The 18,360-nt window shown below is 44.2% G+C and overlaps 1 protein-coding gene across 2 annotated transcripts in view; it reads left to right on the top strand.

The window, feature by feature from the left end:
• Positions 1–16,076, top strand: part of NEU4 (neuraminidase 4) — a 20,855-nt gene extending 4,779 nt beyond the window's left edge. The window contains exons 2-4 of one of the 2 annotated variants that reach the window (XM_025216970.1): positions 8,766–8,971; positions 9,509–9,764; positions 10,709–16,076. In XM_025216970.1, the coding sequence (XP_025072755.1) occupies positions 8,766–8,971; positions 9,509–9,764; positions 10,709–11,799 (1,553 nt within the window). In that variant the 3' untranslated portion in view covers positions 11,800–16,076. Of the gene's footprint in view, positions 1–8,679; positions 8,972–9,508; positions 9,765–10,708 lie in introns of those variants that run through there. The other variant, XM_014525288.2, reaches the window with a different exon arrangement.
• Positions 16,077–18,360: the final 2,284 nt, after the last annotated feature.

The following is an 18,360-nucleotide window of genomic DNA, read 5'->3' as shown; positions in this document are numbered from 1 at the left end:
AGCCCGCGCGGTCTTGCCCTGCTCCCAAGGCTGCTCCTCCAGTGGCAGCTTCAGGAGCCTTGGGCCTATTGCCCACTGGGGGAGAGCTCCCCAGATTTTCTTGGCTCCGTTCTTTTTGAGTCCCTTGCCGCATCTGCCCCTCGTGCTGGGTGCACAGCTCCTTTTATACGTGCCAGGGCTCTGCCCCTGAAGTCATCTGGACCTGACAGTTTGTAGTCTTCAACCAGGTCAGGGAGAGCTCTTCTCCCCCTCCCCTCAGGAAAGGGGCATGACTTTATTTCTCCTGCTGCCTCCTGATTGGTGGATGGGCTCCACCAATGAAAACAGCAGGATATCAAGCCTTGACTCAACCCAAGCTCTGAAAGGTGAGCTTGCTACACACTAATGCTTTTGTTCTTAATAAATGGTCCTGGGCTTTGTGAAAGCTGCCTGATCACTATTTTATTGCCACTGTCCTTGAGAAAGAATGTGGTTTAACAGAGGAGATTCTGTTGCTAATTAACTAGTTTCTCTTTCCCCTCTGGGAGACATCACTGCACAAAGGAAGGGTCCTGAGTTCCCCTTTCTCCATCATTTAGGATGAGAGTAGCATTGGAGAGGCTGGCCTTCTAGGGGCAGAATATGGCTACTTCTGGCTCTGCTAACTATAGTAGCACTGTTGGCTCTAGACTAGCAAGGAGTGAAGCCAGAGAGAAGGGCCAGCAAGACTGTGAAGGAGGAGGCTGGAGTGTTGAGCCCAGCCACTGAGAGGAGAAGGCTGAAGGGAGTAAAGAACCAAAATGGCAGGTATCCTGAGCTGTGCGGGGAGTACTAGTATAGGTTTCCCTTGCTTTATGCTGTAAATGCGTTCCTGGAAAATGGTGCATAACCCAAGTTTTTATAAAGGAAACACACTTTACAATGTAACAAATAAGGATATGTTCCAAGACCTCAACTGTACTGACCCCCCGACCCATTTCTACCACTTTTACAAGACAATTTTGGGACTCGCCAACAGCAGACAGTACACACAAGCACAGGGCACTATCATAATGGGGATGGCAACTACAGGAACACGTGCCGCAGACAACGAGCGAGGAGCACAGATCCACTCAGGAGACTATATTGTGGTGCACTACCACAACATACTGCACAAAGTAGCTGACCATGGGCTTCCACCACACTGCTCGCATAACAGTGAATTTACCTCACATATAATGAATTTTTGGTATAAAAAGGGTCATTGTGTAAGAGCAAATTCTCACATACAGAACCTGCATAAAGTGAGGGAAACCTGTACTATGCTCAGCCTGGATAGTGGGTGGCAGGCCAACCATCTCCTACAACTGCAAACTGAGGACCCCTCCAGAGAGACACTACAAGAGGGCACGGCAGGTGAGATGAGCAAGAGATACTGATCCTTCTGTCACAGGTAGCAGTAATAAACAGTATCTTGCCGTTTTGCAAAGAGGAAAGTATCAATAGTCCAGAAAGGCATGTGCAGCAGGATGAAAAGCACAATCACAAGAGAGATAATTTTCTCATCCCAGACAAGGTCAGTTCATCATCCAATATTTTGCTGATTTGAATGCTCTGATTTACATAGAGATAAGGCTGTCTGATGTAAAATAATGAGAGTGAGACTGCACCAGTGACAATGACATTAAGCTATAATAAAACAGGCTTGGGTGAGACGTCTAACCAGAAAACATATGGGAAGTTAATGCTCTGCAAAGTACCCAGAGGACCTGAGGTAAGCGAATCCACATTTCAAACCAAATTGCATGAATACTCCTAGATCATGTGTGGTTCTTAAAGTCCAACATGATTTCAGTGGTGCAATGATTGTGACTTCAGCACATTTATCAGCACATTCATCATCTTCTGCAAGCCATATCTCATGAAGAACTTCATAAGTCCCAGATAAGGCAGCCTACATTGGTTCATTGGCTTCATAGGACTAGCTGAAGGCAGCAAAGTAGACCGTGAGTTCATTAGGCCCCCTGCCACCACGCTGCTCTGCTCCAGAGAGCCCAGCCACCACAGCAGCTGGAGCAATAAGAGGAATGGCCATTAGGCAGGAGCCACGCACCTCATTTTAATCCCTGCTGGCCAGTCATGACCCACAGGCCACCAGTTGGACAGTCCTTATCTACACTGTAAACTCTAAGCTCACCCCCTCCTTGGGGCCTGGGAACTACTGAACTTCAGGGTATGAGGTCAACCCTGCCCTTTCCTCCAGTCTGTTTGGAACTCCACCAGGCTCGCAGGCCTTGAACCCAGGAAGTCCCTGGGAGCAACCCCTCAGTCCTCTGTTCCTGATGTCTTTCTGGCACCCTACTTCCTGTTTCTGTTGCCCCTAAGTAGAGTCCCGCATGGAAGAAGAAACATCATTCACAGATTGGTTCCTAGAAGGACTCCCACCCAAAGAACAGAAACCACAAAGTAGACAGCTTTAGTGAGAATCACAGGATGAGATACAGATAGCATAAGGCAGCTCTTTGGCTATGTCTCTTTACCTAAATACTGATGTAGACATATCGTTAAAGAGTTTTAGCTAAAGTAACAACTAACAGGTTTCAGTGCTGCTTGAGCAACGATAGATGCTCAACCTCTGAATTAGACATCACTATGGGCCAGAGATCATGAACTGAGAACCCTTGCTGTGGTATCTCTATAGCTCATTTTACTTCATATTTTAGTTTCTGCTGTACCACTGCTTTGGGAACAGGACCTTCTAAGTGGGAAGTTAATGCAACTTTGAAAGTACATTGTCCAGCAAGGTTTTGGCCACCTGTTCGCCTGTGGGTAAGATTTTTTACATAACTGTATAACACAGTAGGCTAACAGTGCAAGAAGAGAATCAAGCCTTGTTTCTTCAAATGCAGAAGCTGCCAGTCATCTCGTTACCTCTTCTTCCATTCTCATTTGGGAAATGTTGTCTGTGGAGGGCCCTGTGTAACTCCTGACTTCTATGTAAATAGGGAAATTATATTTGTGTCTCTGTGTAAGTACTTTCTCCATTCCTGTGGCCTCTCTAATAATAGATAAGATAGAAATGAAAGGCTTTGGGTACCTGAACTTGGGCCACTGCTGATTAGTTTCACTGCTCCCTGACAATGAGGCCTTTGTTATTCTGACTTCGCTGTTTGAGCCACTATCTGCTGACTCGGGGGTTTTTGCTGGTCACTGAGGAGCTCTGCTATTAGAGTTTTGTGAGAGCTGTTGGGGCAGAGAGAGGGGGATGGAAACTGAAGAGATGGGTCTATTGGGAGAGAACACAATATAAATGAAATGCATCCTGGAGGAATAAAAACAAAATGGGTGACTGGATCACTGGACATTATATTTAAATCAGAATGCAAATAGGACTAGACTCAGGAGAAGGCCGAAGTGTGAGCTGATCTATCAGCATTAATTTTGGGATAAATTAAGAGGCCAACTGGAAGGGAGCAGGTGAGTTTTTCACTATTCTTTTCCAGTAGTTTAGCTTTCTGTAAAGCTCCCGTTCATTTTTTTTAAGCTCTAGTTGAACATGAATGCCCCAACTACTGTACCTCAGCCCTGAAACTTCTGGTCAAAGGTTTCTCAGTAGCAGATTCCACTCGCAAACTGCTGATTTTCCTCTGAGTCTTCCTTTTGGGGAGGGATGGTGGCAGAGCAGTTAAGGTGTCTCACAGCAGTCTGAGAAGTGCGAGTTTGAGCTTTGTTTTGAACTTGTGCTGAAGGCTGCCCCCAGTTAACTGAGCTCTAACTGGGCACATGATTATTTAGACTGGGGAGTCAAAGGCAGCTGGATGTAAGCCACAGTGCTCCCTTTTGCGTGTGTGTGGTTAGTTACAGAAACTGGTGTGCCTTAATCACACTAGCTCCATGTGCCATGAGACTTGGACTCTCTTTGCAGACCATCACTAGGTTCGGAATATGAGCTGTTTGTTTCCTGGTTAAGTATATAATACATGCAACAATATAATGGATATTTAAAGCAGAAACAGTGGCAACTAAAAGGACACTAAACACCCTAATGAAGTCTCCAGGGGTTTGGTGACCTTCTCACTTATACAGTACAGCAGTCATGGGAAAAGTTTATGAAAAATGTAACTAGTTAAAGTTAAAAGCTAGCAGCCTTTAAAAATAACTTGAGTTAAGTTAAAATTTAAATATTTCCACTTTCAACTAGTTAAAAGGTAAGTAAAAAAGAGAGTAACTAATTAAAAGTTAGGTTGATTCGTGAGACATGAGTGAAACACGCATTGGCTCTTAGCATCATTTTTCATTTTCAAATGCAAGAAGTGGGTTTCTTTTCCAGAAGCTGACACTAATTTACTCAGAACTCACCCTGCTTTACCCGAAAACAATGCTATACTTGTCATACAGTTTTCAGAATAACAGTTTACCGATACCTATGTAATGTTAGATCCTTCTCACCCTCTCCATGCGAAGTACTTTGTAAAAGTCAATGCATTGTATAGGTATACTAGAATAACAGAAAAAAGATATTCATAGCCAGGTGACAAATGAAAGCTGTTTCCACAGAAAACCTCTGTTGTTACAATTTTTTATTGCTCATAAGGTAACAAAAGGGTATGAAATACATCTGAATTAGAACTAATGAAAGTGCCTGAAAATCAAAATTAAATCAAAATGAGAAAATCTATTTAAATGAGAGACTGTTCAGTTCCATAGCAGAAACAGTTTAAACGTGTATTGAACTTTAGCAAAAGCTGCATGTCAAAACTGACATCTGACAGTTTTCCTCTTCTGTCTTGCAAAACTAAGCCCCCATTACAGAACAATTGCTCTACATGGGCAGATGAGGGAATGCTTGTATTATAACGGATTAATAGTTTTTCATAGTAGGTGACATCTCCAATAAGTTTCTCACAGATGAGAAGTAATGCTCAACTTCTTGGGCCCTGGGCTGCTGGTTCTGATCTTCATTAAAATTTAAAAAGTCATCATTTGCTTCACCCTCACTACTTGCTCCCACTCTTACTGGGACCAATGTCTCTGCTTGCTTGTGCTTGTTCCCTCTCCTGCAGCCGCCTGGCTGCCCCATTGACTTCTGCAAATGCACAGAAAATGCCAGCATGAACTAAGGAACTCTGGGATGTGCTGTTCTTAAGAGACCAGTTCTCATAGGAAGGCACACTACTCTCCGTCTCTCAGCCAAGAAGTCCTACAGTTTCAATAAAGAAATATCATTCCATGCAAGTCCTAGAGAGTGGCTGTGTCAGGAAAAACTCTGGGAAAGCTGAATTTCAGTATTTTTTTAACTTTTAACTTATTTAAAAAAAACCTTAAAGGTAACCTTTTTTTTTAACTAGTTAAAGTTAAAAGTTGACAGCTAAAAAATGTAACTAGTTAAAGTTAAAAGTTAGCCATTTCTTTAACTTTTTAACTAGTTAATTAACTAGTTAATTCCCATGATTGCCGTACAGGATTATGGAGTCAAAGGACCAAATTTTCTGCTGGTGGAAATTCATCAACGTCACTGGAAAGAGACTGATTTCATTAGCCAAGGACCTGATCTGAGGTCTCACCAAACACAGTTAATTATGGCTCCATATGCTGCATCTATCTTTGTGTAAGAAGGTGTGGGCTCTATTATGCAGAAGTATAGACTGACTCAGCTCACATGCATCAGATATAGGGAAATTCCAGAGGGCAGTTTTCTTCCGGCTGTTGAATTGCATCAGTTTGATTCATAGATAACAGAGTCAGAAGGGACCCAATGGATCATCATGTCCGACCCCCTGCCCCTGGCAGGAAAGAGCACTGAGGTCAGATGACCCCAGCCAGGTGATTGTCAAGCCTCCTCTTGAAGACCTCCAAGTTATGTGACAGCACCACCTCTCTTGGAAGCCCATTCCAGATTCTGGCCACCCTTATTATAAAAAAATTCTTCCTAATGTCTAACCTAAATCTACTCTCCACTAGTTTGCACCCATTATTCCTAGTTACTCCCTGAGGCGCTCTGGTAAACAGTGCATCCCCAATTCCCTGCTGTCCTCCCCTGATAAATTTATAGGTGGCCACAAGGTCACCCCTCAGCCGGCTTTTGTATAGGCTGAAGAGAACCAGATCCCTCAATCTCTCCTCATAGGGTCTTTCACGGAGACCACTAATCATGTGGGTGGCCCTCCTCTGAACCCTCCCCAGATCCTCCATGTCCCTCTTGAAGTGCGGTGCCCAAAACTGGACACGGTACTCTGGCACTCTTGCTTTGCAATTCTATGCTGGAGCTCAAGGAAGAGACAGAGTTGACATTGGGAAAGCCATCCCCACACCTTAGCTTCCTCGGTGTCCTCCTTCTATCCCTGTCACTTCTGCTTTAGCCCCATTTCAGTACCATTCTGATCTTACACTATTAGCACAGCAGATGGCTATTTAAGCTATTTTGGCTGACGAAAATGCTAGCCTCAGTTGTGCTGCTTAGCAATACATGCATGGGAGAGGTGGTTTACAGGTGCATTTATTTTTTGTGCCTGCCATCCAAGTGTAGAGGCAAAACACAGGAGCTGCATCTCTCATTTCCTGACTCCCAGTACATATAAACTACTTAGAGTAGCTGCCTCTCAGTCATGTGTTTATAATTCCCCCTGCAGATGCAAAATGCCTACAGATGAAAAAGCCAGGCCTCGGTCTAGCTGAAAATGTGTCCCTTTGATCTCTGACGGGGCTGTGATGTTTGTAACCAAGTGGAGTCATCTTAATCCAAAAATTCAGCATTTTTCTCATGTTTATAACACTGCTCTAACACTAACACACTATAGGCAAGTCATTTTATCTTCCTGAGGCTCAATTACCTCCTCTGCAGAACAACAATAATACTTTCCTAATTCACAAGGACACTGTGAGACTTTAAAAAAAAAATAAAAAAATACATATATATATATATATATATATATAAACACACACACACACACACACACACACACACACACACACACACACAGAGAGAGAGAGAGAGAGGTGTTTCATTTTAGTCATTTTTTCAATTTGTGTGTGTGTATATAAGTGGTGCTTCATTTAAATCATGGAAAAATGTGGATTTGGGGTTACTTTTTTAACTGAAAATTGGGGATTCATTTTAAATCAGAGAAAACCAGGATCCTTAGTGATGATCTATTGGCTTCCATATGCATTATATTTTGGGAATGTTCTTTTCCTGCAGGTCCTCTTGTAACAAATTATGTATGTTGCGGATGTCAAAGAACAGCCAATGGAAGAATCTAGTGGTGTGCCAACTCCCTCTTCTTTCCTCCCTCTTCTTTCTTTCCCCCCCCCCCTTTATTTATTAATCCTACCCATAAAATAACAAGTCTAACATTCAAAGATATATCTGGATATCTGATCTTCCCAAATATAGATATTAATCTTCTATCAACAGTGCTACTGCAACCCCAACCAATGCCCACAGAAGTCATATCCTCTCTGTTTTTCAGTGGCATGTGCAATACAAAGATGGTGCCCTACCTGTAAACATAAATCAAAGGAAGCTTTCTAGGCATGTTTTGACCCTGTTACCCTAGAGATACCTTTTTGTTTTCATATGACAAGGATATGTGGCTAATCTTGTGGGACAGCACACTTCAGCTGTCAACATTGCTCAAAACTGGTATTTAATATATTTACTTTTAGGCAGTTCCCAGAAAAATGAAGATCTTGCAAAGAACACACATCTATGATCCCTCTGTTCAGAAGGTTGCATGTCTTTTAGTTAGTCCTGTAGATGGTCAATACTTGTCTGTCATTTTGGGGAGTGGCGGGGGTTGACAATGTACTATACACAACTCGAGTGTCAGTATTTGTTTTGGCTCACTTCCCTTACAATCGTGCCGTATAGAATTCAAACCAACAAACTGATTCTACATTTTTTGCAGGATTTTTGCAGGATGAGGATGTCCCTCCTTTTTCTTTAGAAAAAAAGATGGTAAAGGCTCTAAAGCAAAAGGCAGTTCAGTCAGTGGAGTTCAGAAACAACCTTTTTAATATTTTAAAGAAACAGCTTCTGCGTACTCTGCAGGAACTGCAGACTTCCCGTGTTCTCATTTAGGTCTTGACAGAGGGGTGTGCATGGGTTTTCCTAGAGGTACCCCCCATATGTGGAGCTTCTGTGGTCCAGTGTGAGAGAGTGTGCAGTGCACCATGGGAGCACCATGTACACCATTATAGCCTTTACCAGCAGGGTCATGCCTAGAGTAGGGACAGGTGGCTGTTTGACAGTCCTTCCATAAACAAAAGCCCAAACAATCACTCTTCTTTTTCCAGCCTATATTTATGGTTCTGCCTGGACAAAACAGGGCCAAGGATGGTTGAATTTGTTTTCTGGAATCCCTGGCTGGGTTGAGCAAGATTATTTCTGGAAGGTGCCCTGAATCCTTTACAAGTTCCTACCTTGGAGACCATGAGTGTACGCAGCTGACTAGATCAGACTACTGCTGCTTATGCCCACATGCATCAGGCCAGTGTTCTCTGCCTGTTCATGTTCCGCTCAGCATGTGCATCTACACATTCATTACTGTGCTTTTGCTAATGTGCATTAAATTTAGTACTTCCATTGTGAGGTACAAGAAAAAGGTGCATTAGCCTATTTTAATGTGCATTAGTGAAAGTCCATGGTTTTTTTGTGATGCTTTAATGCGCATTAAAATAGGCTAATGTGCATTAAAGTGCACATGTAAATGCACTCACTTGAACCACTGGCTGAGAGGGTGAAGCTGCCTCTATCTTTCCTATTTCTTATAGATAGGCGTTTATGTGTTTTCTGCCCCTTGCTGCAGCCAGGATGGGGTCTCGTCATTTTCCAGCTCGAACAGTGCTTTTTGAGAGGGAACTGAATGGAGTGACTTACCGCGTCCCTGCTCTGCTCTACATCCACTGCGTGGGAAAGCTGCTGGCCTTTGCTGAGGAGAGGCTGAGTGCTGACGATGCTCATGCCAACCTGCTGGTGCTAAGGAGGGGGTCTTTCTACAGGAACTCTGTGGAGGTGAGAGAGTAAGGCCAAGAGACATATGAAGGGCAAGAGAGAGGCTATAGCTGGAGTACAACAGTATAACAGCCTTTCAGGCACCATTTCACAATGATTTAACTTACAGCAGCCCTGAAGCTGCTGGGTGTTTTGTGCTGCAGGATGGGGAAGGAGATGAATAGCCTCATATTGCTTCGCTCCCAGTATCCTGTCCTGTACTAAGCATAATGTGGCTGGACCTGAGAAGCAAGTCTCTTGTGCCTATTTTATTGGTGAACTGCTGTGCAGAATAACTATTTTTCTAGCTCTGTAAGAGCATCACAGCTTTTGCATCCAGTTGGGAGAACTGCATCAAACTGGAAGAATCATGGAAAAGGAGAACTATGAATGGGCAGAGCTGTGGAGTGTGTGGGAGGAGGTGGCTGAAGTGACTTGGGAGGCAGTGGATGAACTCTGCAGTCCAGGAGGAAAGGTGCACAGTCTGAGGGAGAAGATGAGCAAAAGGAGAGGATCAGTCAGGAACCTCACCCTGTCCTGTCCTCGTCTCTTTGACAGTGGGAAGACATGAGAGCACTCGAGACTGCAACCTTGAGGCACCATCGGTCCATGAACCCCTGCCCAGTCTATGACGAATTCACAGGCATAGTCTTCCTCTTCTTCATTGCTGTACTAGGCAAGACTCCTGAAGCTTATCAGATTATTACGGGTCATAATGCCGCCCGCCTATGCTATGTGGCCAGTTCCGACCAGGGTCTGAGCTGGAGCAAGGTCACCGACTTGACAGAACAGGTCATCGGCAGAGCCATTGAAGGTAAACATCCCAGGAACCAGGCAGGGAGAGGGAGGGAGAGAAGAAATTCAGAGTGTGCTGTGGGGGATAAGCTGTTCTTTCTTAGCTTCTCTTTAGCATAAATCAAAACAGTATCTGGTTTAAGGCAGGAAGCTCTGGGTGGAAGCCCATTGAGGTGTGTCACTGCCCCTCCTCAATCTGCCCAGAGCTCACCTACCCAACTTGTGCCCAGGCCTGTAATTTTGGATGAATCCCCAGGATCCTGGAATTAGGAACACCCATAGGTGGCAGAAGGCCAGGGCTAATGGGACTTAGCCCCCCCCACGACTAATTTTACAGCAGCTGGTAACAGCAGCAGCACCATGGTGCCACCATGCCCTGCTGCTGCAATGCCATCCCCCTGCCACACACTCCTTTGCTGTCACGTACAGCACCAGAGCACACTGGCCCCACAACGGCCCTGTGGGAGGGAGGGGCAGGGGTCAGGTTACTCAGCCCCCCCCAAATAATATTTTCGCTTGCCAGCCAATAACAATGGGAGAGAATAACACAGGTGGGACAGGAGAGTCAATAGGAACAGAGGAGGGTCAAGAAGGCAGGGCATTGAGAGGTGGGTAGTATTTGAACGTACTCTTGGTCACCCATGACCTTGACCATGCTGTTTAGTGAGAAGGGATTGGCACTACTTGCCCTGAACCTTCTTCCTGTAATGGGTGCTCTGGGAGTCCAGCTGCCTCTAGATTCAGGGCCCTCCCTTGGCACTTGAAAGTACAGGGCCCTGTGAGGCCGTGTTGCGGCAGAATGCTGGGGCTGTGCTTACGTTGCTAGTACCATGCTGGGTTTGTCAACCTTCGAGGCTCAGCTCCTTTCCCTAGCTCTAAATGCATGCCTGTGGATAAGGAAATTTGGGGGAAAACGTCAGAGGAGTGGAGGGATGGTTCCTTACACTGGTCTCTCCTGCACAGAATGGGCCACCTTTGCCCTTGGTCCTGGCCATGGAATTCAGCTCAAGTCGGGGCGTCTGCTGGTGCCTGCCTACGCCTACCACATTGACTGCAAGGAATGCTTTGGGAAGCTCTGCAAAACGACTCCCCACTCCTTCACCTTCTACAGTGATGACCACGGCCAGACCTGGCACTACGGTGAATATATCCCCAACCTGCAGACAGGGGAATGCCAGTTAGCTTCTGTGGATGAGGAAGATGGCAGTAATGTCCTCTACTGTAATGCCAGGAGCCCTTTGGGTTTCCGTGTGCAGGCCCTCAGCACTGACGATGGAGCAGTTTTCCACTCAGGGCAACTGGTCCCACGGCTGGTAGAACCACCGCATGGCTGCCAGGGCAGCATCATTGGCTTCCCTGCTCCTCTCTTCTATAGCCCCAGCAATCCCTACTCATGGCAGAGATCACATGGCTCCATCAATGGCTTAGAGTGCCCATTGTTCTCTAGAAATAGTGCTAGGCTTCAGTATCTTCCTCTCTGCAATGTGGATATTGATACCCTACCAACCGAGCCTTTGATCTGTCAGCCTCAGGGCTACCAACAACATATGGCATCTGAAGGGCCCCATCCACCCAGTAACTGTAGCAATGAAACCCAGGGCACCCCATCCTCTGTTTCATCATGCAGAAATCAGGGACAGCACAAACCAGGAGCCACTTTCAAATCCAATGTCTTCCACCTCCCAACCTGGCTGCTCTATTCCCATCCAACAAGCCCCAGATCTCGGATCAATATGGGGATTTACCTTAGTACGTTCCCCCGGGATGCAGAGAGCTGGACTGAGCCTTGGGTCATTTATGAAGGCCACAGCGCTTACTCGGATCTGGCCTATATTGAACTACCATACTCTGAGTTCTCAGCTACAGGGATCCCAACCATTGCCTTTGGCTGCCTGTATGAAAATGGGATAAGGTCCCCATATGAGCAAATCTCTTTCAGTCTGTTCACACTGTATGAAGTGATTCAGAACATCCCCCTGAAATCCACATTACCTTACTGTAAGCTCCCCTTGGCTAATAAAAAGAAGAGAAGGAAGTGCTGTGTCATCTCCTAGAGGACCAGGTTCACTGGCTCTCACCTCCTTAATGCCACAGTGAAGGAGAATGATGTGCAGGATGAAAGTTGCTATATAGTGGCAACTGAAGGACATGAAGCTGTTAGCTTCTGCTCAGGCTGAATAGCCAGGGGGGCAGATCATCAGCTGGTGTAAACAAGCATAGTTCCATTGAAGTCAGTTCAGCTATGTTGATTTACACTAGGTGGGGTCTAGCCTATACGATTCAAGGAGGCTGGAAATGGTGCACCCACAGTCATACAAACAGTTGGACCAAAGCCAGTAGTTTTATAACATGCATGAATAAGGCTTACTCCTGTAAGCAAAAGTTTGTGAGATCAAACCCATGAGCTGAGTTAATAGCCTAGAATGGTGTTAGGGCCCTGCCATACGTTCAAATTAAAGCTGGATAGAAACCAGCTATAAAGTTGTTACACATTTTCAAACACTAGCTTTGTAGCTGGCTGGCTTTTTTTTGTAACTGGACGGACATTTTTATGGTGTAAGTATTACTTTGCGTGTGTGGTCGGTCTAAATTTATCATGTAATATATGTAACGTGTGGCAGGGGCCTTACCTACATAGGCAGTTTACCTTGCAGCAGTATAAGAAAACCATGTGCATACATTTTTACAAATAATCACAAACATCAGTGAAGGATAAATCGTTCCTTTAAAATAAGAGCAACATGTTCTTGATCAGCCTAAGAGGCAGTGGAGGCTGAGTCTTGCTATCTTGCACCCCATACCTTTATTTGCATCTTTTAGAATGCTCCTCATCCTTTAGCTAATAGAGCAGACATGCCTTGTTGGTTGGCATTGGACTCCACATCAAAAAAAGCTTGTGGAAATTTTGAATGGAGTTATCTTGCTCTCCTTTTCATCAAAAGGGTAAAACCCCTTTTTTACCTTTCATCCTGTGTCTATTTTCTATTACGTCCTCCATAGGCAGCTTGTTCTGAACAGTTTTCCATAGTGGGTCCTGAGAGAGAATTCTTTTTTAAATCATGAGAACTTGGAAGCAGGGGCTTGAGGAAAGGGTACAAGGGAAGGACTAGAAAAATGCATCAGGGTCTGTCCCAGATCTGCAACCAACTGAGTGAGTCACTTGAGTTAGACACCAAGGGTGCCTATATATGTGCATTGAGGCTGCTCCAATGCACTGTAATTATAGCGCGTCAGAGCATGGTAATTACCGTGCTCTAGCAGACTCCAGCATCACAGGTATCAGTGTCCCCATGCTGAAATATGGTGGCGGGGCGGTTTAACTAAAGCTTGTTCGATGAGTTTTAGTTAAAGGCCTGCTGCCATTTTTCAGCGTGGGGGACAATGATACCCATGATACCCCAGGCACTTTAATTAAAGAGGCTCTTGGAGCCTCTCTAATTAAAGTGTCCCATCCTTCCTGTCCACCAGAGCATGTGTATAATTGTCCCTAGATCCCTGCATAGCAGGCAACTATTTTAGATGTCCAAATGCAGATGTATGTTAATTTCTTTGGTGTCTTAGGTTTGCAGGTGTTGGCTTTCACTTCTGTGCTTCATTTTCCTCATCTTATGGAATGGAGGTAGCACCTGTTCTATGATGCACATAATGTTGGCAATGCCTGGCTTGTGCAGGCCAAGAAGGCAAAGTTCCTTCTTCAAGGAGTTCACAGGCTGCAAAGGAGAAAGCTGTCATGGGCTGTGCAGGGGAACAATGGATGGCAATGATCAACACTGAGGCAGGGACTCTGAGCCTTGATCTTCAGGCAAAAACATTATTTACAGAAACTGTGCCGGCCATTATGTTGCAATTCCACATTTATCTTGTGAGTTTATTTCTTAAATGCCTTCTAATCTCATGCCAGCAGAGGACAGGACAGATCCCGTCAGTTTGCGACTGAATTCTGAGAAATGACTGCTACAGAAAGCATTGGAAGGAGGAAATACAGAGAACTAGCACAGGATTAGGTTAAAGCTGTTTACAAACCCAAGGCTCAGGTGGACATAAGTGAGGAACTGGGTGTGTGAAAAGCAAAGGGAGAGATCAGATGGTTCCTGGATAAAAGGCCTTGCTCTTCTAGCCAGTGTTGTACCACTTGCCAAAGTTGAGGTTATAAAGAAATTCTTTCCTCAAGTCAGATTGGCAAGGACCAGAGAGGGATTGATTTTTGCTTCCCTCTGTTGTGTGGGACACGGTTCTTGTCCTCAGATCTTCGGAACATATAGTAACTACCTTTACCCCTTTTGCTGCAGGGGCATGGTATTGGCAGTACTTTTTCTCCCCTGCTTTCACCTATGGTATGTTAAGGGTGTTCTTGGCATTTTGGCTACTGTGTCAGGGTGAGGTGCAATTCTGAGGATTTTTTCAATGAAGGGTTGTCTTGAACACAGGGGGGCTGAACTCAGTGGCCTAGGAGGCTGCTTCTAGTCTTGTCTTCCTGAGAGACCATGGTGAGAGGAAGCAGGAATTGTGGTCACGAGGGAGTGGGGGTACCGTGTGTAGTCTACAGAAGGTGGGAATGGGTGTCAAGGAAAATGGGGCTGAAGCCAAGGTTGTGTCTACAGCTTTATCTATAACTGGAGAACATGGAAGGGCAACAGGTGAAGGCAAACAAGGGGCAGCACTGAAGTACACACATGGTGTGCCTAGGGGGTATTTAACGCTAGCAGTAATAAACATCCTTTACTACGGCTAGGTTGAGGCCACCAGGCTCCTGTCTCTTTTTTCTCCAGACGGAAACAGTACAGGAGAGACTCCTCCTCACATATCCTTAGTAACTGCCCAGCTGCAGAGAAAGGCACTGGCCTTTTCACTGTTGGGGGAAAGGATATTCCTGGCTGCCTAAGGGGATGGAAAGCAGACAATGTTAGAAAGAACTGAAACCTCTCTCCATGAGTAGCCACAACAGTGCTAGAATAAGAGATGTACATGGATGTGTCCCCACTACCTGCTATAGAGATCCAAGTTACAGAATGCTACAGGTTGGGCATCCCCCTGGACACTTCTTCATGCAGCATTCTGCCTAGAGGTACTAACACCATTCCCAGGGAACAGAGGACTCGCTGTTATACCCTCCCTTAAAACTAAAACTGTGAGGCCTAGTCTGGTCTCTCTCTCTCTCACTCCTTTAAAAACAGATGAAGGCAAAAGATGCAGACAATAGAAATATTTTGTCTTTCCCTTTATGAATGGAGAAGTAGCCCTATGCAGAGGGCTGTATGTTCATGATCAATTATTTTGGTAGCAGAGGTTTGTATTTTTTGGCTGGATGGCTTATTTGAAAATCTGAAAGAAAAAAAAAAACTTGGTTTGAGTCTAACCAAAACTAATTTAAAGTTGACCCAAACTGAATTTTTTTGTTCTTTGTTTTGGGCTTAGGCTGACTTTTTTACGTTTTTTCTTTAGGTCAGATTTTAAATAGAAATTATTTTGTTTGGAAGCATCAAGGCAAAACATTTTTCTTTTGTCTGAAATGGTTTAGAGACTGTACCATGGATTGGGGGGGAGGGTGGATTAAATACACTCTTGTTTCCCTTTCAGATCCACTTTCCCCTCTTTTTTCTTACCAAACTTATTCATCACATTTGTGAATTCACATGGATTTTGTACCTCTCCAAGCTTGATTTTTGGAATGTACTATTATGGCAGTTGACTATTTCCTATTCATGGAAAGAAATTTCTCCCACTGCTTATAGCCTCAGATGGCTTTAACTTAATGTCAAAGTCCTGAAGTTAAGGTTGTGTCATTCTTAAATAGACTTGACATTAAAGTTAAAAATTGTATCAGTTTTTTACAAGCTTTTCAATAAATGCATCATGTATTGGTACCTATGTTGTCAGCATCACTTTTGCATGAGACTTCAGCATATATCGGATCCAGGACCTGTTGAATATCAAGGGACCTACCCAAGCAACATCAGAGAGCATGCATGTAGCCGGTAGCCTTCCAATAGAGGTCAGGTGGTCTCTTTCTGGTCTGAATATATCCAAACAATGTGCAAATCGAAAGGCATGCTGACAAAGACACACTGTAGGAATGGTATCATTAGCTCAACTGTGGCTGCTACATAATGACATATTTAGCTATAAGTTATAAAAGCCATGTCTTCCTGTGAGGACTCACATTTCCAGTCTGTAACTCTTAACCGTGCTGGAAACCTTCATCTGGAGTTCTCAGTACAATGTGGTACATTCCTCTGGCAAAATAAGAGTGCTTTAAAAACCTTTTGTATTTTCTTCAACTGTCCCCTCAGCAGCAAGACAACTGAGTTCAATGGCAGTTATGCTTCTTGTCAACCATATCTAAAAATCTTAGAGTAGATGCCTCCTGCCTTTATTTAGACTAGCAGACAAGAATTTAACACTGAAGACCACCATCTGGAAGGCAAATCTATAAAAATGCACATAAAAGAATGATTCCTGGAACCTAAGGCTATAAAGTACATTGAGGGGGGAGAGGGCAAGTCAATCTGCATTCTGACTAATAAAGCAAGTTAAATGAAAAAAAAACAAACCCTTATGATCCAAGTCAAAGGGTTTTAAATCTAAAATCGGGAAAATCAGATTTCTTCCTAACAAAGCATGCACAGGGGCACCATTGTTCTTTTCTAAAAGAGTCTTGGCAATGGACAACCTTAAGTCAGCTCCTCAGGTGATGGAAATCAACATCTCCCAAAAGTCATGCTGGGCTGTGTCAGCTAACAACTTCACCCTCTTTCATTGAAGTACTTGGGCCAAGTTTAAGGTAAAAAGGCATTGGTGCCATCTTGCAATTCTTACTGGATGTAGGCCTTAGATATTTGTTTCACCTGAGAGTAGAATCTGTGAATTAGGTATAGGCCTAACTTTTAAAGTATAGTTAATGGAGCAGCAGCAGCAATTCCCTTACTGAATAGCCTACAGGTCAGAGTACTAAGCAAAGAAGTGGGAGACCTGGTTCAGTGTCCTTCTTAGCCTGAGGGTGTTCAGACCCACAGCTCCCACAAGCCAGGAGTGCCAGACTATGAAGCTTGAGTCTAGTCTGGGTAGAACTACCACACACCCCTCCTGTTGACTACCCACTGGCCCTGCTTCAAGCACACAAATTCTAGGCTGTAAGGAGAGCCAGCAAGAGGTGCAATCCTGCGGTTGGGGCACTCAGCTGAGAGCCTTGGGTTCTGGTTCTTGCTAAAAGGACAGTGAAAAATGCACATAGTCAAACAGGGAGGCACCTAATGGGTTAGTCACCTCCAGGGTTATGCAACTGAATGAGACAGGCTTGGATTATAATTTTGGATTTACATGCCTCAATTCTGGTGAAATCAAGCTCTGCAACAGCAGACAGAACAGCCTGGACTCTGAGTTTCTGCCCAAGTTGAGGATCATTTGTTAGACCTCATCCTGGAGCTGCCAAAACTTACTGTACTGGGTGGATGACTTCCACCTCTAGATTTAGCACTCAGCTCAAGACACCCCAGTCCTTATCAGAACTGCAGGAGGGTTCTTAGTGGAGTCCTGTTCTGCTAGTAGTGAGCCACGTAGTGAGCCACACACTCTGACTTGAAGATACATAGAAGGGCTGGACAGAGGGGTGGGAGATTGAAACTGAAGCAAGGTACTGGACACAGAAGATCTAAATTCTAGTCCCTGCTGGGTCGTCTCCTATTTGAGCCTCCTATCTTTCCTCTGGAAAGATTATATATATATATATATATATAAATAAAGCGATGATATAAGGGTGTGTATATGTATTCTTATTTTATATATACATATACATACACATACACACATATATGTATACACACATATACACATGCACACACATGTATACATACACACACATATACATACACACACCCTTATATCATCGCTCCTTTTTGAACTGGTAGGATACTGCACTTGTAGGCAGAAGCCTTAAAGTCCATGGAAGATAAACCTGTGCTTTTTACCCATGTCTGCAATTGGAGCAGATTTCTTACAGCAGTCTTGTACTGCTACCATCCATTTTTTCACCCTCTTACCTTCTGTTGGTAAAATAAATAAATGAATAAATAAAAATACAATTAAATCTGCAAAACTCCCAGGATGGTTGCCAGCATTTGTAGCAGTGCAAGTTTATTTTAGTTTACTGCCATGGCAGCAACAGTTTAACTAGATTGATTCTCTACAGCAGTGGTTCTCAACCTTTATTTTATACTCAATGCACCCTTCATTAGACTTAAGGCACCCTCCATTAGATGCAAGGCACCCCTTGGAAAATGCCAACTCTTAGCTTTCACTATGGAAAAACAATAAAGCAATTCGTCTGTGGCAAAGAACTCAGAAAGACCACAACAGGGCAGAAAGTTTTAGACACTCTAGATTCTTATTTGAAATCTCTACATTTATATTGTGAATTATATTTGCACACCTAATATTGTTAACACCCTTGAAAAGATTTCAAGGCACCCCAAGGTGCTACAGCACCTTAGTTGACAATCACTGCTCTACCATAAGGAATGAGAGGCTCAGAGGCTGGAAAAAAACAGAGTAATTGCATCCCCATTCAATTTACTTCTACATACATTTAGGGAAGCATCTTTGACCCACTGCTGTCACCT

This window comes from Alligator sinensis, unplaced genomic scaffold (assembly GCF_000455745.1).
Source record: "Alligator sinensis unplaced genomic scaffold, ASM45574v1 scaffold863_2, whole genome shotgun sequence".
Taxonomy (NCBI): domain Eukaryota; kingdom Metazoa; phylum Chordata; order Crocodylia; family Alligatoridae; genus Alligator; species Alligator sinensis.
This window is presented reverse-complemented; position numbering and strand designations above follow the sequence as displayed.